Genomic DNA, 21,217 nt, shown 5'->3' on the forward strand with positions numbered 1-21,217 from the left:
AGAGAGAAGAGAGAGAGAGAGAGAGAGACGAGAGAGAGAGAGAGAGAGAGAGAGAGAGAGAGAGAGAGAGAGAGAGAGAGAGAGAGAGAGAGAGAGAGAGAGAGAGAGAGAGAGAGAGAGAGAACTAAATGACATAAGCCATGCCAAAACAACCGCACAACCCCTTACCTCAAACCCCCACCCTTCCTACTCTTCCCTCCCCAATGTGCCAAACTGAAGTCACACCTTCATACCTGCTTCAGAGGACTCCACCTAATTTAGACTGGCAGCAGATAAATAGGGTAAGCACAAAGAAAGGAGGACAGTACAAGTGCTGATGTCTTTTGTCTGAATCTTACTGTGGTGCGATTTCGCAATTAAAAAAAAAAGCACCTATTGTAACAGGAAATCTTACTTGGTGCAGGGTGTAGAGCTGAGTATCAGCTCTAGACTTTTACATGTAAGGGTTGCAGGCTGTGTGAAGAGTTTACAATCAACAAAAAAAGCCACACACTGCCTATTGTTATCCTGGTCTTCATTCAAATTTAACGTCATAAAGTGGCAGGTGTAGATGGTTTACTGTAACACTGCACTGGTCCTTCTGGAAAGAAGGTGCCACTTTAAGTGTGTGAGCTTTTTACAAGTAGAGCTAAACTGACTCAGTTAAAATAAAAAATAACTCAATATCTTATTTTCTCTCTGCCAATAAACTTGAGAGGCAACCTCTTGGAGAATATGGCTGCAAATGTACACACTGAGCATCTTTGGGTGGCCCCTACTTACTTGCAAAAACCCATGCACTTTTATATCTGTGTAACATGTGCTGACCTGGTATCCCTGGAAGAAACTGAGAATGTCCTTGACTCCAGTGTTGTAGGGCAGGCCCTGCATCCTGACCAGGGCGCCAGGTTGAGGTAGCACAGAAGAGCCGGCAGCTGCAGCAGGGTGGGGTTGGGCTGCCACTGCTCCTGGTGGAGCTGCAAAGTAGCTAACTGTGGAAGGAGAAACTGGGGGGCTGGAGAGAGAGTATGTCAGGTGAAGGAGGGAAGACATTTAAAAAGGACCAAAGAAGCAAGAAGTTAATGCAGATGGTACAAATATAGGAAGGTGTCAAACGTTTTCAATGACCTAGTAGTTAGCAGTTACTCGTGATGTACTAACCTGGGGTAGTAAGCTGTGTAGTTCATGTTCATATTCATGTACAGATGTGGATGAGGAGGATAGTAGGCCAAAGTGTGAGCAGGGCCGTGTGCGACGGTGTGAGGTGGTCTGGGAGCAGCCAGCAAGGGGGACTGGTAGAGGGCCGCCTCAGAGAGAATGGAAGGTGGGGTGGGGAAGGCAGCGTAGGCCGTGGGTGGAGACAGACCTACAGAAACAACAGAGTCTGGTCATTTACATGTTGTTCTCAGTGCATGCACAGCCCTGCCAGTAGTAAAAAGAAGCATAAAGAACGTAAATTAAAAACTTACATCCACATGGGGATTTCAACAGGCTACAAACTGTACAGAAACAATGTGTCTTGTGTTACACTATACTCCCAGTCAGTATGAGTGAAGACATATTAGAAGTCAGGGTTAAGACTTCAAAATTGCAACAAAGCAATTCTTATGGCAATTCTTACTAAAAAGCAAGCTTGAGCTTGCAAAGGATTATCCAGAGCACACTGAAATACTACATAATAAAAAGGTATCTACTGATTAAGGCAGAATGATAAGCATTATTTAGAGTTGAAAAAAAATAATTTATTGTTCAGACAAAATTAATCCAGTGTTTCCATCTTGCGGATTTTGTAGTGGTGGCCCAACATGGCAACATTACTGCCACCACAGTATCAGACTACAAAAAATGTAATCACGGTTGCCTTTTAAATTATCCTGCCGATATAATACAGGATAATTTGGCTCACATTGCAATTTAACAACAAGTAGAACTGTTCAGAGGTTTTTGGGCCTGTCCAGTTTAAGTCCACATACTGTTGTGTTGATGTAGTTTATTGTCAAAACCTTTGCTTTCTTTGGAGTAGACTATTGAATGAACAGCACCACCAAAAACGTCCCCGCGGTGGGTCCGTAGTGTAGACCTGTTGTAGATGTTAAGTGCCCCATAGTTCCTCAAAAAATTGGTTGTTGTTCAGACAAACTTGCCCCCAATGCTAAAAAAAGTCTAAGTCACTTTTTCCATGAAAAATACCTATGAATAAACACTACCTAGTTACATTTTCTCCAATGTGAGGATTTGACGTTTTCTACCTCTGTTTTAAACTTTGGTCGGGAGAAACAAGAAATTTTAAAAGATGTCATCAGAGATATTTTTGACCATTTTGCCTGTTTACAGACTCAGTTTATAAAAATTGGCAGATTAATCAATAATGAAAATAATAGTTAGCTGCAGCTGTAATTACTATTTTTCAACCTGTGCTTTGTCATAGTTTTGGCCAATATTCCTCTCGCTGCTATCCCCCCCCCCCAGCCGCACATACAGTAAGGTAGAGCAACACATGCAGTCACAAAGGTTAAGAAACAAAACGCTGTTGGTCTAGGTAATAACACTCTTCTTCACTTTTACTTTCAAATAGGTGTTAATACACAGTTAAACTCCCTGGTGGACTTGTCTGAGCGGGTCTAGCAGAGTCTCTGCATGTATCACAGCAAGGAAGCTGATTAGCAGAACACTATGATATTGATGGCAAAACCTCTAAAAACATCACATCAGACTGGAGAGCCTGCCATAAACACCTTCTGAATGCCAGGTCTTTCATTTACAAAGCTTACTGTGTCCTTCAGGCTCTCGTACCTACAATGTAAACACAAATGCCAGTATGGATGTATTTACACGCAAACAGCCACTATCTGTGAGGGCTGTGGGCAGCGGTGGTCTCCCTCAATGTCAACAGAGTGACACACAACACTGCTGACCTTGTGGAGGCTAAAGGGTTTCCAGGTTAGTCAGGGTCAAACTACATGGAAAAAGAAATCACCATGACTTTTCGGGTTAGTAAAAGGCAAACATTTCTCAGGTAACAAATTAATAAATCTAAGATAAAAAGGGTAAAGATTTGTTTATCAATGACCAATAAAAAATAAATACATGCACACAGAAAAGTAAGAACTGAAGGTGTTCCCTAGTGGCTTCCAATCGCAATCTAATCTCCAGCACCTAAAACAGATATGAGTCATAAGAAAGCAAAGTATTGGACCCAGTCCAGTCTCAACTGGCATCATTGTTCTAAAAGGAAGACAGAGACGTAGCTGTCGCACGCACGCACACACAAGTTAACCTACAGGGAAGCTTGCAGGGTGGAGGGGAGAGGCCGCTGCGGTTCAGGGTTCCTCCCATCAGCACAATGCTCATTTCCTCTGTGGAGCACTGGAACACCTCGACATAACGGTCCTTCATGGTCTTTTTATGGCACTTCTGGGCCACCATAAATGACTTGTCAGGTGATTTCATTTGGATGAAAGCATCACCGGAGGGGCGACCCTGCATAGGGGACAGAGGAGGAAACAGACAGTATATATTTGAGCACAAGAAAAAACGCATACATTTCCAACAATTCTAATTCAGTGGCTTTTTTACTGAAGATATGGCATAATGGATTTGGTAAAAGTTGGTGAAGGATAGGGCTGGGTTTTCAAGTCATAATCTGTCATTCAGTAGTTTGAGATCAGCTTTTGGTTTTATAAAAAAAAAAAAAAAAAAAAAGTAACATTGATATATCTGGGATTATCACTGCTCAATTTTATGACTATAATGCTGTAATTCATGTGTTGGTTGGAAAGTTTAAACATTGACGTGGGACTTTGAAGAGAACAATCTGTAGGGCAAATGATAATTATAAAACAGTAAAGTAGACTCCTAAGTTTCTTCTTTTCATTGTAGTTATTGCTATACATTAACAATATCATAATGTAGATTTAATCAAATGCCTTAATTGCTCAGACTTGATCGGCCTTGCAATGTTTTGTTTTACTATAGTGATTTCTGATAAAGAGAGTTGAGTGTGAAGGGGGATGACCTTTAACATGGTTTTAAGGCATAAAGCTTTACAGTTACAAAGGCTTGCAAAAGTATTCATACCCCCTTAACCTTTCCACATTTTGTAACGTTACAACACCAAATGTAAACGTATTTCATTGGGAAATTATGTGATAGATTACTGATACCCCTAAATAATTTTATCTCAATATAAATACTGTTCTGTGAAGGCCTCAGAGGTTTGTTAGAGTGAACATTAGTGAACAAACCCATGAAGCCCAAGGAACATACCAGACAGGTCAGGGATAAAGATGTGGAGAAGTTTAAAGCAGGGTTAGGTTATCAAAAAATATTTGAACAAGCTTTGAACATCTCACGGAGCACTGTTCAATCCATCATTCAAAAATGAAAAGAGTATGGCGCAACTGCAAACCTACCAAGACATCCGTCCACCTAAACTGACAAGCCGGGCAAGGACAGCACTGACACAGAAGCAGCCAAGAGGCCCATGGTAACTCTGGAGGAGCTGCAGAGATCCAGAGCTCAGGTGGGAGAGACCAAAACAAAGTTGTTGGCCTAAATGCAAAACACTATGTGTGGCGGAAAACCAACACTGCACATTACCCTGAACTGACCATCCCCACCGTGAAACATGGTGGTGGCAGCATCACGCTGTAGGGATGCTTTTCTTCAGCAGGGACAGGGAAGCTGGCCAGAGTTGATGGGAAGATAGATGGAACCAAATACAGGGCAATCTTAGAAGAAAACAGAGCCTGCAAAAGACTGGGGCGGAGGTTCACCATCCAGCAGACAACAACCCTAACCATACAGCCAGAGCTACAGTGGAATGGTTTCAATCAAAGCATATTCATGTGTTAGAATGGCCCAATCAAAGTCCAGACCTAAATCCAATTGTGAATCTCTGGCAAGACTTTCCATCCAATCTGACTGAGCCTGAGCTATTTTGCAAAGAAGAATGGGCCAACTCGTCAGTCTCTAAATGTGTAAAGCTGGAAAAAACGTGATCCAATTGCAGCAAGGGGTAGTTCTACAAAGTACTGACTCAGGGAAGCTCAATAGTTTTGCACGCCACAATTTTTAGTTTTTATTTGTAAACAAAACACAAAAAAAACACAAAGTTAGATTTTTTACAACAATCCGATAAGTTCAGGAAATTACAATTTTACTGTAATGCAGACTTTAAAACCAGGAAAAGACAACACTAATACCATATTACAATATCCAAAATCTAAGACGATATCTAGTCTCATATCACGATATTGATATAATATCGATATAATGTCCAGCTCTAATCCCAATGAAATAAATTTATGTTTTTGGTTATAATGTGAGAAATTGTAGAAAAGTTCAAGGGGTGTGAATACTTGTGCAAGCCTCTGTAAGTGCCTGAGCCCACCACTCTCCACCAGTCTGACCTGTTGGTTGAGGACCATGTGGACTCCGTGTGGTTTGATGTCAACTGTGTGCTCTCCCATGAACTCCAGGATATCTTCAATGCCGGCAGTGTAGGGCAGACCACGAAGGCGGACACAGTCGCGAGTGCTGCTGGCCGCTTGAAGGTATGGAGGTGTGGCAAGGGCCGAGACAGACACGATGGGTGAAGGGGGCAGTGTAGAGATCAGAGGTGTGGACATGTATCGGTTTAGGACCTGGAAAACAAACAAGACGATAAAAATTCATTACTGCTCGTTTCTGCAAATGCTTGAAATCTCCTACAGTAACACACTATTCTCTACAGAGGAAACCCGGCATTGTCAGTAAGTGCTTTGCATGTGCAATTTAAGACACAATAAAAAAAAAAATGTACACAGAAAAAAAAAAAAAAAAATTTGAATTTTTCAAAAGATTGAATCTGGTATGGTCACTTGTTAACGTTTCACAATCAACAGGAACAAGCTGAAGATCAAAAGGTTCTCGGGTAAGAACAATGTACATATACAATGCAATAACATACATGTTATTTCAAATAGGCAAATTCAACAAACATCCGATTTATCAAAAGTCTTGATTGACATCATATACTTTTAATACTATGTTTTTCTTCATTGTAATCACATCAGTTATTTATTAACCTTTACCATGAGGACTGCTATCAAGCATGAAAGGAAGCATTTTTTTTAAATGATTCACAAAAGGCTTTGTGAAAAGTGCTCTTTATTTGTAAGAAAATAAAATGCATGGATTTGTTTAAATATTTATCATGATTAGTTTGTTATGTTTCTCCATCTACTTCCAAGGAATGACATGCATGTGTCTGAAATAGAAAACCCTCATATGAACATTTGTAATAATATTTAGAAACAGACATTTCTGTAATTCCACAATGTAAACCTAAATGTATTAGGCATCTTGCCCAGAGGAGGTCAAAACTAATCTTCTAAAAATGACCACCTCCTGTTCCATACAACACCTATGGCCTCTGTATTTTTTACATTACATCTTTTTAAATCCTTTAATAAAGTATGTTGGCACATCTCACCAGCAGTAGTCTCAATAATATGACATACATGTTGTTCACATAATAACAAAAATTAGAGTTTAAAGATTTCCTCAGCCTATACAACTGAAAGAATTTACCTGTTGCACCTCGGCCGCAGTACTCCGAAACAGCTCGATATACCGCTTCCCCAGGATCTGCTTGTGCTTCTTCAGGGCATTCTGGGCATACTCTTCACAAGAGAAGAGCACAAAGGCATCGCCAGTGGGCCGTCCATCAGGGTACTTGACAAAGAGCAGACCCTCTGCACCATCTGTAACTGGGCTCTCAGGACCAAGGAAGGACAGCACTTCCTGGGGTGTTGCAATAAATGGCAAGCCCCGCATACGAATAATCACTTGGTTCTCTTTGGACAGGAACTGGGCCACCTCGTTAGATGTACCTAGAGTCAAGAGGACAGCAATGAAACCCCTGGCATCATACAACCATTCAAGTGACACTCGAACAAGGTTTATGTGTCTTAATGTGTTAGACAGCAAAGCAGCAGAAACTTGTATAAAACCTCTGTTCTTAGAAAATGTCAGTTACTCTATTGCTCATTTCAATTGTGGTGTTGCTCAAGGGTCCATTCTTGGTCCCCTGTTTTCTACATACATGATCAATCAGAACCATAGTGTCTCCCATCATTGTTATGCAGATGACATTGTGTTATACATCCCTTTTTCAGTCCAGTAACTCCAATAGCTTAGATAACCTCCTTGCCTGCTGCAATGATGTCAAGTGCTGGATGTTGCAAAACTTTTTTTTAAATTGTAATGAGGATTAAACCAAGATCATACTCACTGATCCAATAAACTCTCCCAGCAAGTTTGGTTCCCTCACAAAAAAATATGAAGCCGACTGCTAGAAAGTTTAGCAAATGCAAAATCTTTGCAAAATGCAAGTTTTATTGGGATTTATTGACCCCTATAACCCTGGGCTTTCCCTTAGATAGTTGGATGCAGCTCTGCTGGTTGTTCCAAGATCCCAGCTTGTGACCAAAGGTGACCGGGCCTTTGCTGTCATAGTTCTTAAGACTGTTGAACACTGCTTACTTAAATCAAACACGTCACATCATTAGCATCTTATAAATCCCTCCTTAAAACTTTTTAAAGGAAAAGCGTCTGAATATGTATTTGTTGTTGGGTATTATCATCCCTCCTTGTCATTTATAAAAAGATATATATTTTCGTATTTTATTTCATTGTTGTTCCTGGTTTTTATCAGCTATTTTTTTCTGAAAAACACTTTGTTACCCTGTTAAGAAAATTGCTATAGAAAAAAAGTTTATCATAAAAACAAAAGTAGTTCTTAATCACAAAATTAAAAAGGTATTCTTACAGGAAAGATGGCTGGTTTGCAACCAAAGTGTTCACCGGTCCCAACCAGCTGAACTACTGCGGATTTTTCACACGGCTTTATTCACTGACCCTCATTACACAATCCCCTGCGTTTGGTTTCCAGTTTATGGGTCTGTACTCTGCTGCAGTTCAAGAAGAACTCAGTTTGGGGTGAGACGAAGAGGAAACTAAGAATATGTTAGCTTATATGACCAAGAAAACAGGGGCTGTAAGAACGAATCGCCTCATCCTATCTCACAGTCAACCCTTAAATTTGTAAGTAACCCCACCTCTTGTGTACTGTTGTTAAGCCAACTGACCTAATGTCAGAGGAGTTTGCACATGCAGGACATTTGTTAACAGTCCCTTGTACATTTACAATGACCTTTGTTTAACCTATGTGGCTGTTTTTGCTATGCAGAAAGTTCACATGAGAAGCAACAAATTAAACTACATGTCCAGACAGATTAAATAACATTTTGATGACCTATCATGAAGGTAATAAACATTGTGGATATAAAGTTCAGTGCCTTAGACCCATATTTATAGTGTGTATTGTATGGTAAAAGGTGAAATCTCAAAATGCTGTATATTCCTCAAAATGATGTATATTGATAAATGCAGCTGTGTCAGGTCTGCTTGAATTATTAGTTTAAAGTCCAATGTGCTATCAATCTGTACTGATCTTAACTCATTTGAGTAAAGTCCACAGTCAGACTGGCAACCACTGTAAGTTATCTGCTCTGTGTGACTGTGTTTCTTTGTCTGCTATCTCAGTCCTGTGTTACTGGTGCCTGTTGCTCTATGGTCCAGAGGCTCCGGGCCCTGCCTTTGTCTCTTCACACCCCCTTTGTATCAGCACTGAGCTAGTCCTTTCACTGGCCGTCAGCCTCCTCTCCCTCAGGGGAGTGCAGCTTGAGGCAGAACTGAACAGGTGAGCTGCTGTTTGCTGTTGCAGAGAGTGAATGTTCTCTTCAAAGGGTTGGACTGGGGATGAGGAAGGGATGGGGGGGGGCAGTGGGAAAAGCTCCTCACAAAGCGTCTTTCATTAGTCCAAGATAAGCTGCTGGAGAGTTACTAGGATGAGGTAAAGACATAGGTAATAGGAGAGAGAGCCGGAGCGCAAATGAGATCCCCTATTTTACGGTCTCTAAAGAGCTGCTCTTTTACAGATGTGGTCTTGTTTTTCTTCAAAGATGTGGGAAAGCCATGAAATAAAAGTCTACCTCACACAGAAAGCCTTTCACTAGGACTCCTCAAACAAACATGATGAGAAGAGAGAGATGGAAAGAAAAAAAAAAAAAAAAATTCTGAAATCTGACCTCCAGCAATCTTGAGGAATTCCTCTCCTGTGGCCTTGTAGACCTGAGAAAACAAGAAGAAAACTAGATTTAGCCATAACAAACATATAATTGTTGTTTAGTTTAGATGACATTTTACAACTACCTTGGGTTTAGTGTTCAGCTGAGCATCATTTAAAAACCTACAAACTAAACAGTACGACTGGACAAGAATGAAGGAGCTGAATCTAACCTCGATGTAGCGGTTACCCATGTGGTGCTTGTGGCGTTCCAGGGCTAGGTCCCGGTGTTCTGAGTTGATGAAACGAACTAAGGCCTCACCGTTCCTCCTGCCTTGAGCATTAAGACACAAGGCCACGCCACCCCTGAAACACAGGTGCACAGACACTTTCATGGGTACGGACACAGTTAATGATATGGACTAACACTAATCTTGGAGGTTGAATGGCCTTTAAAAGAACATTTTATATGATCTACAGAAATTTTCGAATCTGATTTTGCAATCAATGGAAAAAGTGAGAGCACCAGCTGTTTTAAAAAAAGAAAAGAAAAATCAAACCCCCCACACCCTAACAGTTGAAGTTTAAATAAAGGTTGGAATATGTCCATAAAATCCAACATACTTGGCAATACTGAGGCCTTTAAAGAAGCGAGCAATGTCTTGGTCTGAAGACTGCCATGGAAGCCCCCGCGCTCTGATCACTGTCTCACTGTCAACTGGCTCTGTCTTGCTGCTGAAAAGAGAGGAAAAAAAAACAAACATTGACATTCTGACTATATTTACAAAGAAAGAATAATTACAGCAGATTATTAAAAAACATCCCTGCAGATGACTATAGCTTGAGGAAATACACCATCTCTTGTGTCAAATATAAAGAGATTGTCTATAGATTGCAGACACAGAGGCCACTCACAGTAAGTGCTTAACATAGTAAAACACTCATGATTAAATGTCAGGGGGTTGTCAAGGTGACAGGCTTCTAACTGTCTGAGAGCAACAGGATTTGGTGTTCTGCTACTAGATAGCCAGGTAAGCACTTGATGGCAAAGTTGGACAGCTTTAATGACACACTTGTGGTTTCCTTGTTGCTGTATTCAATGCTAAGGGCCAGAAGTCTGAGAAATGAATATGGCTAAAGGGGGGTTGCCGGTCTGTAAACAACAGACGAACAGGTGTGGTAGGAACAAAGATGGAGTGAGATACATGTACATCTATTGAAAAGTTAATACATACCATGTGCCGGAATCAAACTTGTACTTCACTGTTTCAACACAGGAGAACTTGTGGTCTAAAAAAATAAATAAATAAAAAAAAAATTAAATTGTATGATTGACTGTGTTGTTGCAACTCTAAGAATCAAAACAATGCCCTTTCTTTTCTGTAGTGAACAGGTTTACCCTGCCAAGCAATGTGTGCTTTAAGCACTCTGCATTCCTTTTACTTCTCACACCCAAAGCTGTTATTAAGAGGATAAAGCCAAAGGCGACTGCCACAGTAAAGATAGAAGTTGTCTTATTAAAATTTGATTTATTTGCAGTGAAACATATCAGGAGTCATCTTACATCCACCCATACAGCAGTAAACCGTCTAATGTAGTTTAAAACAGTAAAGTACAAGCATTTCTGGCTTGTTAATTAGCAATAATATAATCAAGACCTTCTTCAGTGATCAAACTACCACACCTTCTAGTTAAAAGTGTTCTCTCTCTGAATATTTGGGCTATGTTTCAGTGTCATACAATTAAAAAGATGTAATGCGATGGTGGTACAATGCAAAAAATTTAGTCTAACGGTCACAATGCTGATATTATAAACCCAAGCCATCAGATAGTCAAGGGTTAATGCATACCAGTGACTGTTTTCAAACATGCCACTGCATTGGTGTTCATATATGTGTATATTGTTTTAATTTTTTTAACATCTAAGTTAATGTCTGATCATTTTAGTTACAAGGGTGGAAGTAACTTACTGTGGGGCTCAGCCAGGATGTGAAGTGTCAACTGCACCATGCTGCTCACCTCCCTCACCCCTATCGACTGCTCTGACACAGCAGGAAGACCAACATCTACACACACAGTTAAGGACACTGACTAGTTTAATTGGCCTGTTATTTTGAATTTGTTGACGTGTCATGCTGCAAGGATCTGGTTCTTTGTTTTACATCAGTAAACCTAAAGTGGATTTCCAATGAAAAGCCTATATACACACTCAGTAAATACAGTTCTATACATAATCTAAAGAACAGTTCTGCAAACATTTACAAACTTCCTTGCACCTTCCCTGAAATCTACAGCTAAAGAAGTTTTCATTAATATGATTACTAGCAAAGGATACATTCCAACATGGAGGCAAGAGTGAGCTTTTGTAAGGGGCTGGCATTGGGGCAACATTTGTAAAACTCCCTCCTTATGTCCACAAATGAAAAGAAACATTCAGGAAGGACAAGATTCTGAAAAGAAAAGACAAAAAATGATTTAGTAAGACATAAGACACACTAGGAAGCTAGCAGCAGACAAAGATTTAAAAAAGAATTCAAAAGAAAGGTTATGCTGACACCATCTTGCATCAGAGGTATAACCAGGAACACAAAAAGGAGAAAATAATCATAATATAAAAGAAATTATTACACACACACACACACACACACACACACACACACACACACACACACACACACACACACACACACCACACACACACACACACACACACACACACACACACACACACACACACACACACACACACACACAACACACACACACACACAACACACACACACACACCACACACACACACACCACACACACACACACACACACACACACACACACACACACACACACACACACACACACACACACACACACACACACACACACACCTTTTTGGAAGCTTCGGGGTGGAGGGCCTGTCGGATGACAAGGGGACTGTTGACGCAAAGTGTGAAAGAGCTTCTGCTGAGGCATTTCACTTCTGATGACACTGACTGCTGGAACTGAGTAATAAAGCAAAGAAGGAGAAAATAAAAGAATAATTTAAAATGTGTACCTATCACAGGAAAGTGGGACTGTCAATATAAAATGTCAATTCCTGAAAATGTCTATTTCGGATTGTTTCACTCCCATTAATTTACAAACATTATGTGACTTCATAATAAATGGGTAAAATATGGTTCTAGTATCTACTGTGCAAACACTTTCCACAATGTGAAAGTGATAATTATATAGTGTACTATCTTAAAGGAAGACAAGTGCAGGTGCTGTTGCGTTTGACTGTGGCCACATTTCCACCTGGTATTATAATCTGTTCTGAGCTGTATGTATGCATGCATGCATGCATGCATGTATGTATGTATGCATGCATGCATGTATGTATGTATGTATGTATGTATGTATGTATGTATGTATGTATGTATGTATGTATGTATGTATGTATGTGTTCTAACCTGCCAGGTGGAATGTGTCTCCAAATGCGTTTTGAGTGATCACTTGTAAATGGATCCCTTTCCCCACTTTATATGCAAAAATGTTTGCATATAGGCTAGTTGTGTGTGAGTGAATGTGTGTATATGTACATATTTCAGTTATTACTCTCAAATAAATCATACATTAGAAGTGTGCAATAACATAACATTAAAAATACAGCCAAAATAAGGAGGTCTACTGATTTTTGTAGTTTCTAACTTTATCTCTGTTGTTTGAAGTTTAGTTTCTATATTGGCTTATTAGGTGCCCAGATAACCCAGTTGGTAGACCGGCCCCCACATACAGAAGTTTACTCCTCGATGCAGTGGGCCTGGGTTCGATTCCGAGCTGCGGCCCTTTTCTGCATGTCATTCCCCCCCATCTCTCTCCCCTTTCATTTCTTCAGCTGTCCTGTCAAAGGCTTAAAAAGCCCAAAAAAGTAATATACATGTTTTATTTTACATTTCTTGTCCAATTATAGGGGTTGGGTTATGTTACTGCTGATGAGGAACCAACATTTCCTGCTTTTGGTGACACAGCTAAAAGAGTGTGGTAACACGTGGCCTAAACCACAAAATGTGGTCTAGGTGATCGGATAGCAATGTGCTCTAGGTGCGTTGATTCCCACCTATACCTATAGCTGTCCACTTGTGAACAGATCCTTCAGATCCGATTTTAATATCAGGTGGATAAGTGGGTTTGTGTGTTTGGTTTTCATTGGGAACGAGGCTTGTCTAACAGGTTTCAGTGTTTGCCTAGCAAGGGAGGGAGCAGACAAAAGAGAGGAATGATCACACAACTAAATACCAGCATCACAGTTTTCTAGCACGACCAACAGACACAGCCAGACAAGATGAAAAACAACCCAAAACAAGTCTAACCTGCCTGCCTCCACTTCACGTAAACCCTAATTAACCAACACCCAATCCTAGATACCAGCAACTCCCACATTAGTACATGTTTATTTATAACTACCAAATTCAATGAGCCCCATTCTGTGTGTTGTGTCAACCTGTTGTTGGCAGCATTTAACAGTCTACAAAGGTCACCACTTAAAACACACATGTCAGAGGACTGCATTTTTGAGAATGTTTTACATTACTTGTTTGTCAGCAGGATTACGGAAAAACTATTCGCCCGACTTTCATAAAACTTAGTGTAGCGTAGGCCTTTGCACAACTATTACATTTTGGAGAGGATCCAAATCACAGGGCATATACACAAAGTTTCACTTTCGTTAATGCGAGATAGGGCATAGCATTGGCGGATGCTTGCACTCTGGGAGTGCCCTTCTAGTTTTGTTATGATTTTAGATAATTAATCTTCAAGGGCAGCCACATTTTATTTTTGTAGGCTGAACCCTTTGCTAAGCAGCTATAAAAAGATATTTGGAAAGGATGTAGGGACCATAACAGGGGTATCTGTAGTATCTCATACATAGGTTCCAACCCAGAATACTTTGCATAATTTCTCAAGTCCTATCGACTTGAATGCCGCTTGTATTCATTTGCTACTCAATGTTACCATGCAAGGGACTATCTTTTCCCTCTTCATAAAGTTATTTTTTCCCTTCTTATTCCCTGAACCCTCAAAGTTACCCATGTAATTGCAAAACTTAGACCATCTGGGTGTGAGAAAAACCCAATGACTGACTAGTTTTACATGGCCAATGGCCATTTATGACTGATCTTCAGACTGTGAGAGAGTATTAGAGGTGCATGTTGAAGCATGTTCCATAAAGTCAGAGAAATACAGAGCTATTTGGCAACGAGTACCAGCTGCTGACAAGGGAACAATGCTTCGGGGATAGATTAAGGGGGTTTTAGGGTGGCTGGACAGAAACCTGAAAGAATCAATGATCTGAGAAAAATAAAACAGCAAGAGCCCATGAACACAAGCAAACAAGTAAAAGTTCACTGGTCATTAAAATTACAAATTTATTTTCAAAAATTTTTTTGTAAGTTCTCTTTGCCATTGTGCAATACGGAGTAAAAGAAAGACATGGACTGTTATTACCATTCTTTCAACTACGCCCCTTAGCCTCTTACACTGTAAATGTTTCTGCAATTTTCGGGGTCAGGGTCATGTGAAATTAGGAGTTGCTGGAGTATTTTCAAAAATTATCAAGCTCAGACAAGCTCAAGACCCTGTTTCTAATGTTTTTGCCATGGCTCATTTGAGAAGGAAAGCACCACAAAGTTCTTAGATATGATGGTTTTAGATTGGGCATTTAAGTGTTTCACATTAGCTGCAGAAGGTCCATGTGCTAGAAGTGGGAAGCTCTAAACTCTAAAAGCTCTAAAACTGTTAGCTGACAAACCGCATGAAAGGGATATATTATGTTGTCTGATAATTAATTACACACACACACGATTGGGTCAAACAAATATGGACCGTATAGATGTCTTTCACATCGTGTAAGAGCTATTATGTGAATGTTGGCGTGGTGGCACGGATCAGATACAGTAGTTATTAATTAATATATCCGCCATAGTTACACAACAGGATAATTGGATGAGAAATGCGCTGTTCTGACTTTCATTCAAGTCCCAGACTTAAATGACTTCTTAATTGAGGGCGGTTACGATAAGCTGTATGTGAAAACAACAGGTTAAGTTAACCACAATATTTTGACTAATGTAAAGGTAGAACCCAGAAACAATTTGTGAAACAATGTACACAGAGGAAAAATCTACTGCAAGGAATTTAATTATTCTACACAAAATATAAAGTGATATAATTAACTCTTCATATCTACCTTCACTTACATTTTTGGATTAAGTCTTGTTCACTTAGCATATTACATTGCTACGGTAAACAAACTCTCCTGACCACTGTATCAACATACCACCTCAACAGCATACCTTGTATTACAGCCTTTGGTGGAGCTGCAATTGTTAACTTCGCTGTTACTTCATAAAGTAAGTAGCAAACAAGAAGTTTAAAAAAAAAAAAAAAAATACAGTTTTGGAATTTAAAGTCCCTAGATTTCGATTCCCTCATTCATTAAATGTGCAAATTCTCCTGAAGTCACATGTACAATTTTCACTGTAGGGAGATTATTTTTCTCCTATATGAAGAATGTTGATAGTCTAAACTATGATACTCCAAAATTGAGTAATTACTCCATCCGCACATTTAAAGCAGAGCCGCATTGCATAATGTCATGATTACAGTGATAACAGTGGTAATGTTTGCTCATAGCTGTGCATGCAGCTCCGCCTTGGCCAATTACTAAAGCCGGATTACTGAGAAATAACCAAATGCTTTTGATGACGTAGCGGCACTCCCGCTACCTTTCTCCACTGTGTCAAAAAAAAGTTTAAATTGAGCAAACAAGCTAAACAGAAGACAAATCTCACACTGACAGATGTGTAGAAGCAACCGGCTATTGAGCCAAACTCATGAACAGACTACAGAGGGGAAAAAAAGAACATAGAAAAAGTTCAGAGTGCTTCCACCTTAAATCAGATAATTTTTTAAAAAATTAAAATGATTGGGCTATTAATGTACAATGTGTGAAATCAAACAACCACCCATTTATTCATGTTTCACTTTATACTAATATTGTCCGTATAATCTTTGCAACTTTCAGCCAATAGCCATGCCAATAAACATCCAGCTGTACTACTTAAATGTTGTTGTTTTTTTATTATTATTATTTCAACAATACAATAATTGTTATCATGCCTTACTGGCAAGCTTGGCTCTGTTATCTATTTTAACTCATGTCACACTTTCTATATGATAATTCCCTCTCAAAAAAGGAAGAAAGAAAGCCATTTATTTTAGCTCAAATTCAAAAATCAACATCTGTTTCTCCAAAATTTTAAGATCCACACATAACCAAATTTATCTGAAACCAACTTTCGCTCTCACTCCCCCCCCCTTCTGGAAAGCCTTTCCACAGATGAGGGGGAGGAAGTGGCCTTTGAACATGGTCCTATCACAATTTGCTCTCCAGGTTAACTGGATTGTTTGTATGCAGAGGTGAGGTGGGGTGGTGGTGGCTGAAACAAATTCCGATAAGAGCTGCAGGGAGTGTTGGGGCTGTTTTAACTGTTTGAAAGGCACCTAAAAAGCAAACACCATGCCACCACAGAACATCCGCATGTCTCATAATACAAGAGGTGGCCGCTGCTTGCATTCAGAATGATTCTAACTGGGCAAAAATCCACACAGATAATCATGTAAATAAGCCAGTTTCGAAGAAAGTTTTTACATAGTGAACACGTGCACCACAAGAACATGCACAGGAAAATCACTGACAGTGGACTGAGATGAGAAAAAAAAGAATAGAAAAAGTCCCAACTGAAATAAAAGTCTAAAACTGAAAAAAAAAAAGTTTCCAGTGTGTAAAATTCCCAAACATGCACACAGAAAAAGGAAAAGTGTGTCAATCTCTTCAAGCTGCTGTGTCATATACAGTATACTATGTTTTCTGTTATTAGCCACATCTTTAACACATTTACAAAGTTACACGAGTGCAACCATGATTCTGAAGTAATTAGATGACTGCAGTATATTCTCCTCCAGTAATTTTCTGTCTTAAGTCGGATTTCCCCAAAAAATTTGCTGTCTTGTGTGAATGTAACAGTTATTGTGGCACCAGGCACAAAACATCAACATTCTTTTAAAAATCTTCCTTTTATAAAAAGCCAATCATTTTGACACTTTGGTCTTAGAAGTCTTGGGACACACCCAAGAATACATCCCCGAGGGACTGGGCTCATACAAATCAGAGTGATTTTTGCATGTGATCTTTGTGCAGCTTTTTTTCCCGTAGTGTTAAAATCCAGCTTGTGGGAATCCTTCTTAGATGTGATTCATCAAGTTGTCTATGTCACAATATAGCCACCTTTGTAAGCCAGCCCCTAATTCTTAATTTCACTCACTGCTGAAGCCAGTAGTCACCATTTCTGTCTGTGGTCTAAAACAGTTGGAAAACGGTGTCACAACAACAACAACAACGTGTGTGAGGTCTCACATCATGTGCAGCTCCCTACAGGCCGTGACATGCTGTCAGTGTCCCAGACTAAATCCAAGCCTGTACAGTCAGCAGCAGCTTGACAACAGCTAAACCATATATCAGCCTACTCCCAGGAACTGAACTGCAGAGTTAACACACGCAAGCACACACGAGTACCAGCATGAAGGTTTGGTCGATAAGTCGACTAATCGGTCGTTTTGATTTTAGTTGACTAATATCAACTTAGTCGATTAGTTATTTTATAGTTTTATGCTGAATCGCTTATTCCCAAGAAATGTATGAACACATCTCTGAAAACCTGGACAACTAAAAGACAATATTCAAAGTAGTGCTTTAGCATAGTCGGACCATCACCAGACCAAGCTTAATCTTTTAAGATTGAACATTAGTCTAGGGAGTCTGCTCTGTATTTTCTACCGCACAAGAGGCGTGATCAACGGGCATAGTTCAAATTACTGTAAGCTATTGGATAGTCCTTTAACCAATCAGAACAACAATCCCGGTGATGTAGCAGCGACAGCGTCATCAACAGTTTGCTGTGCTTTGGAGGCCGCTTTGTTGAATGTAAACAAAAAGCTGCTTGGTCGCTCCGCTATCGTTATTGTGTTAAACCTATGATTGGTCCCCAGAAAATTGTAACGAAAGAGGGATAGATAAATGTTCGGGTTTCCAGCCTGAGGTGCAGGAAAAAATAAAATCGCCGGCAGATCGGGCTGGGTTTACCCAGTCTAGCTTTAGCATGATTCTTTGTGGAGAATTAGTTTCCAATGTTATGGAGTTTAGCTGGCAAAAATTTCCACAGCCTTCCCTCAGACCACCAATAAAAAGGCAGGTGCTTGTTTTCCTCGATCATTGAATAAGATGAAATGGACTGCTCCATCTTAAAAAAAAAAAAATTCTTCTTTATTGCAGTTCTATACTAATAAAAAAAAAATTAATTTCCTTTACTTCCCTTAATCAAAATGGATCAAACTAATCTTAGAATGACCAATAGAGAAAGAAAGTAACCGGTGAGAGAAAAGTATGAAAAGAACGAGCTGTTTACTTGGGTTAATATTTGAAGGTTCAGCACACAAACTAACTGACAGTGGAGCTGAATTCGTACCTGGTCTGTATGAGGCATACATTACTTCAGCATTTGGACCAAACTTCCATGACATTTTAAGTGTTTAAGCTAGTGATATAACCCCAGCAGCATCATTGCTAACCCCAGAAAAAAAATGTAAAGAAAACAACCCATTTTCATTTGATTACCCCAACCAACCAAGCTGCTTGTGAATACGTGGTATTTAGACCACAGCAGCACTAAATACCAACCCAAACACCCTGGTCCAGCATGATAATGAGAGGTTTTTAAACTATGACATACTGGAGGGCAGTAAAGATGTAGCCAGTGCAAACAAACACTGCGCAGATGAGTTAGGCAACAAGCATTTTTGTCGACGCACACCTCCTGACAGGGAGGAACCAGAAAGCAAATTCATGTCAAGAAGTGCCATGCTATAGATGAAGCCTAAGATCTGAAAGTCTCCTCTCCTGTCTGTCCTGCAGCCTAAAACAGAGGTGCGGTCCCATGTAAACATTCCGCCTTCCAGATGTCTGCAGCAGGGCCAAGACAAGACTAGACCTGCGACTCCTCCTCATCGTCCGATGCCTCGGGCTCTGCCTATCCTAGCCCTTTAGCTTCAACCAACCGTCAGCAAAGTTAAACTGTCAGGGCAAAGCCAATGACATATCTTAACCAGGTGAAAGACCCCTTTTTTTTTTATTTTTTTTTTTTTAATTTCATCAGGGAAATTTGACACTCCTTACATGAACTTACAGCTCAATGACGGATCAGGTTTGTCATGTCCCATCTTGCTCTGGGTCTTGCTAACCTGTCAGAGATAAGTTGCTTCGGTTTAATTGGCTTCTGAATTTCTAATAATTTTGCTGATGGCATAGAGATTTTATGAGCTTTTGCTGTAGTTTTCATTAATTCAGCACTCCAGTGAGAGTTTTCAAACATGAAATAAAACCGAGCACCAGGACCTTTAAGGCCTATTTCATATGGAAAGAGATTGTTGGGTCACGGCTCGCCAAGTAAGTAGGGACCGGAGGGTGGGGCTGGTTCAGGACCAGGAATGGAGCGTGGACTAGTAGCTGGAGAGGTGCCAGTTCAACTCCGGAGCACTGCCAAGGTGCCCTTAAGCCAGGGACCAAACCTTCCCAACGGCTCTAACTATGGCAGCCCCATCCCTCCGACATCTCTCTACAAAAACAATGGATGTTTATAGGTCTTGTGTGTGCATGTGTGTGTAATTTGGGCCTGTGTGTGTAACAACAGAGTAAAATGCTTCTTAAATATTCCTTATGTGGAGATGCACCTCACATTTAAGTGACCAGTGGGACTCACCTGTTGCAAAACTTTGTCCAGGGGCTCAGCTTTAACGATGTCCTGCACAGTCAGCCCTGTCTCCTCTTTACACTGGTCTGTCAGCTCTAAAGTGTCTGGCTTGACAAGACATCTATGAAGCTTCCCGACCTGTAAATGGATTTAGCGGTTTATGGCGCAGAACACAGCGTAAAACTAAATGCAGCTAGTTCATGGCAAATTATAGACTTTAACACCCACATTCAGAAAAATGAACTCTTACAAAAGTCAAACAAACAATTGACAATGTAGTTGCAAAAAGCCCTTAATTGTCAATAAAGCATTGTTTAGCCTATATCAAGAAGCTGACATGCCAAACCAAAAGGGTGTGTTTTTCTCCATGCAATGAGGTGAAACTACGGTCCTCGCCTGCTTGTTAAATTTTGGTCGCACACCTGTAAAAGGTGAGCTAACGAGACGGCTGAACGGAGGATTGATGTAGCGTTAGCTAGCATGCTGCGGACGGTCTGAGAGAGCACACCATGTTGATTTAAATGTCAAACATACTGTTTCACTACAGGTAGACAATATGCCACAAACACTTTGGGTACATAAGAAACCGTACAACGAACGAACGGGTCAGAAAGGTCCGTACCTTTTTCTCATGTAGATCCACAATTTGCCACACCAAGAGAATTATTTCCCTCTCATCCGAACCCAGTTTACCCCCATTTGCACCAGCTGTTGCCCCAAAGAACACCACCAGAGTATCACTGTGCGAAGCCATCAGGGACCACAAGGGTAAAAACTACAATTAAAGCAAAGATTAAAATAAAAAATAACACGAGGGTTCACCTTTTTCCAAGTGATAAGAAGAGCGAACAAAAGGGCTGAAACTCAATTGAGGTAAACGCAGAGAGAAAAAGGGGGGAGATTATTTTCAGAGGAGCCACGAAAGAGTTTGCGTTCAGAGACTCTACCTGTTGAAGTACTTGAGTGTATTCTATCCAGAGATACTGGTTTAACTGGTAAAGAAGGGTGGAAATCCGTTTTTCTTTCACACGAACTCCATAACAACCCTTGCAGTTTTTTTTCCTCCTCTCCTTTCTATTTTTTTCTGAGTTACCTGTGTGGCTCGACCTCTGCGCGAGGAGAGCTCCACAGACGTCGCCTATTGGCTGGTTTGGAAAGGTGAGGGCGGGAGGCTGGGGTGAGTGCTGTAATCATATTGGTCAGATCATTTGAATCAGGAAGTAGTCTGACAAAACAGGGCTGTTCCTCCATGAGGTATGTTGGATAGTAAAACGTAAACGAA

At 40.3% G+C, this 21,217-nt stretch overlaps 1 protein-coding gene across 3 annotated transcripts; it reads right to left on the reverse strand.

The window, feature by feature from the left end:
* Positions 1–62: 62 nt before the first annotated feature.
* LOC116706972 (epithelial splicing regulatory protein 2) lies at positions 63–21,054 on the reverse strand (the record flags this gene model as incomplete). 3 transcript variants are annotated; one of them, XM_032544055.1, is given in 15 exon segments in its annotated part: positions 63–994; positions 1,141–1,345; positions 3,261–3,459; positions 5,391–5,624; positions 6,553–6,854; positions 9,114–9,156; positions 9,325–9,457; positions 9,716–9,826; positions 10,327–10,381; positions 11,062–11,157; positions 11,427–11,541; positions 11,977–12,090; positions 19,945–20,073; positions 20,558–20,710; positions 20,883–21,054. In XM_032544055.1, coding segments are annotated over 14 exon segments (2,220 nt in total). In that variant the 5' UTR covers positions 20,690–20,710; positions 20,883–21,054.
* Between the last annotated feature and the right edge of the window lie 163 nt (positions 21,055–21,217).

Source organism: Etheostoma spectabile, chromosome 19 (assembly GCF_008692095.1).
Source record: "Etheostoma spectabile isolate EspeVRDwgs_2016 chromosome 19, UIUC_Espe_1.0, whole genome shotgun sequence".
Taxonomy (NCBI): Eukaryota; Metazoa; Chordata; class Actinopteri; order Perciformes; family Percidae; genus Etheostoma; species Etheostoma spectabile.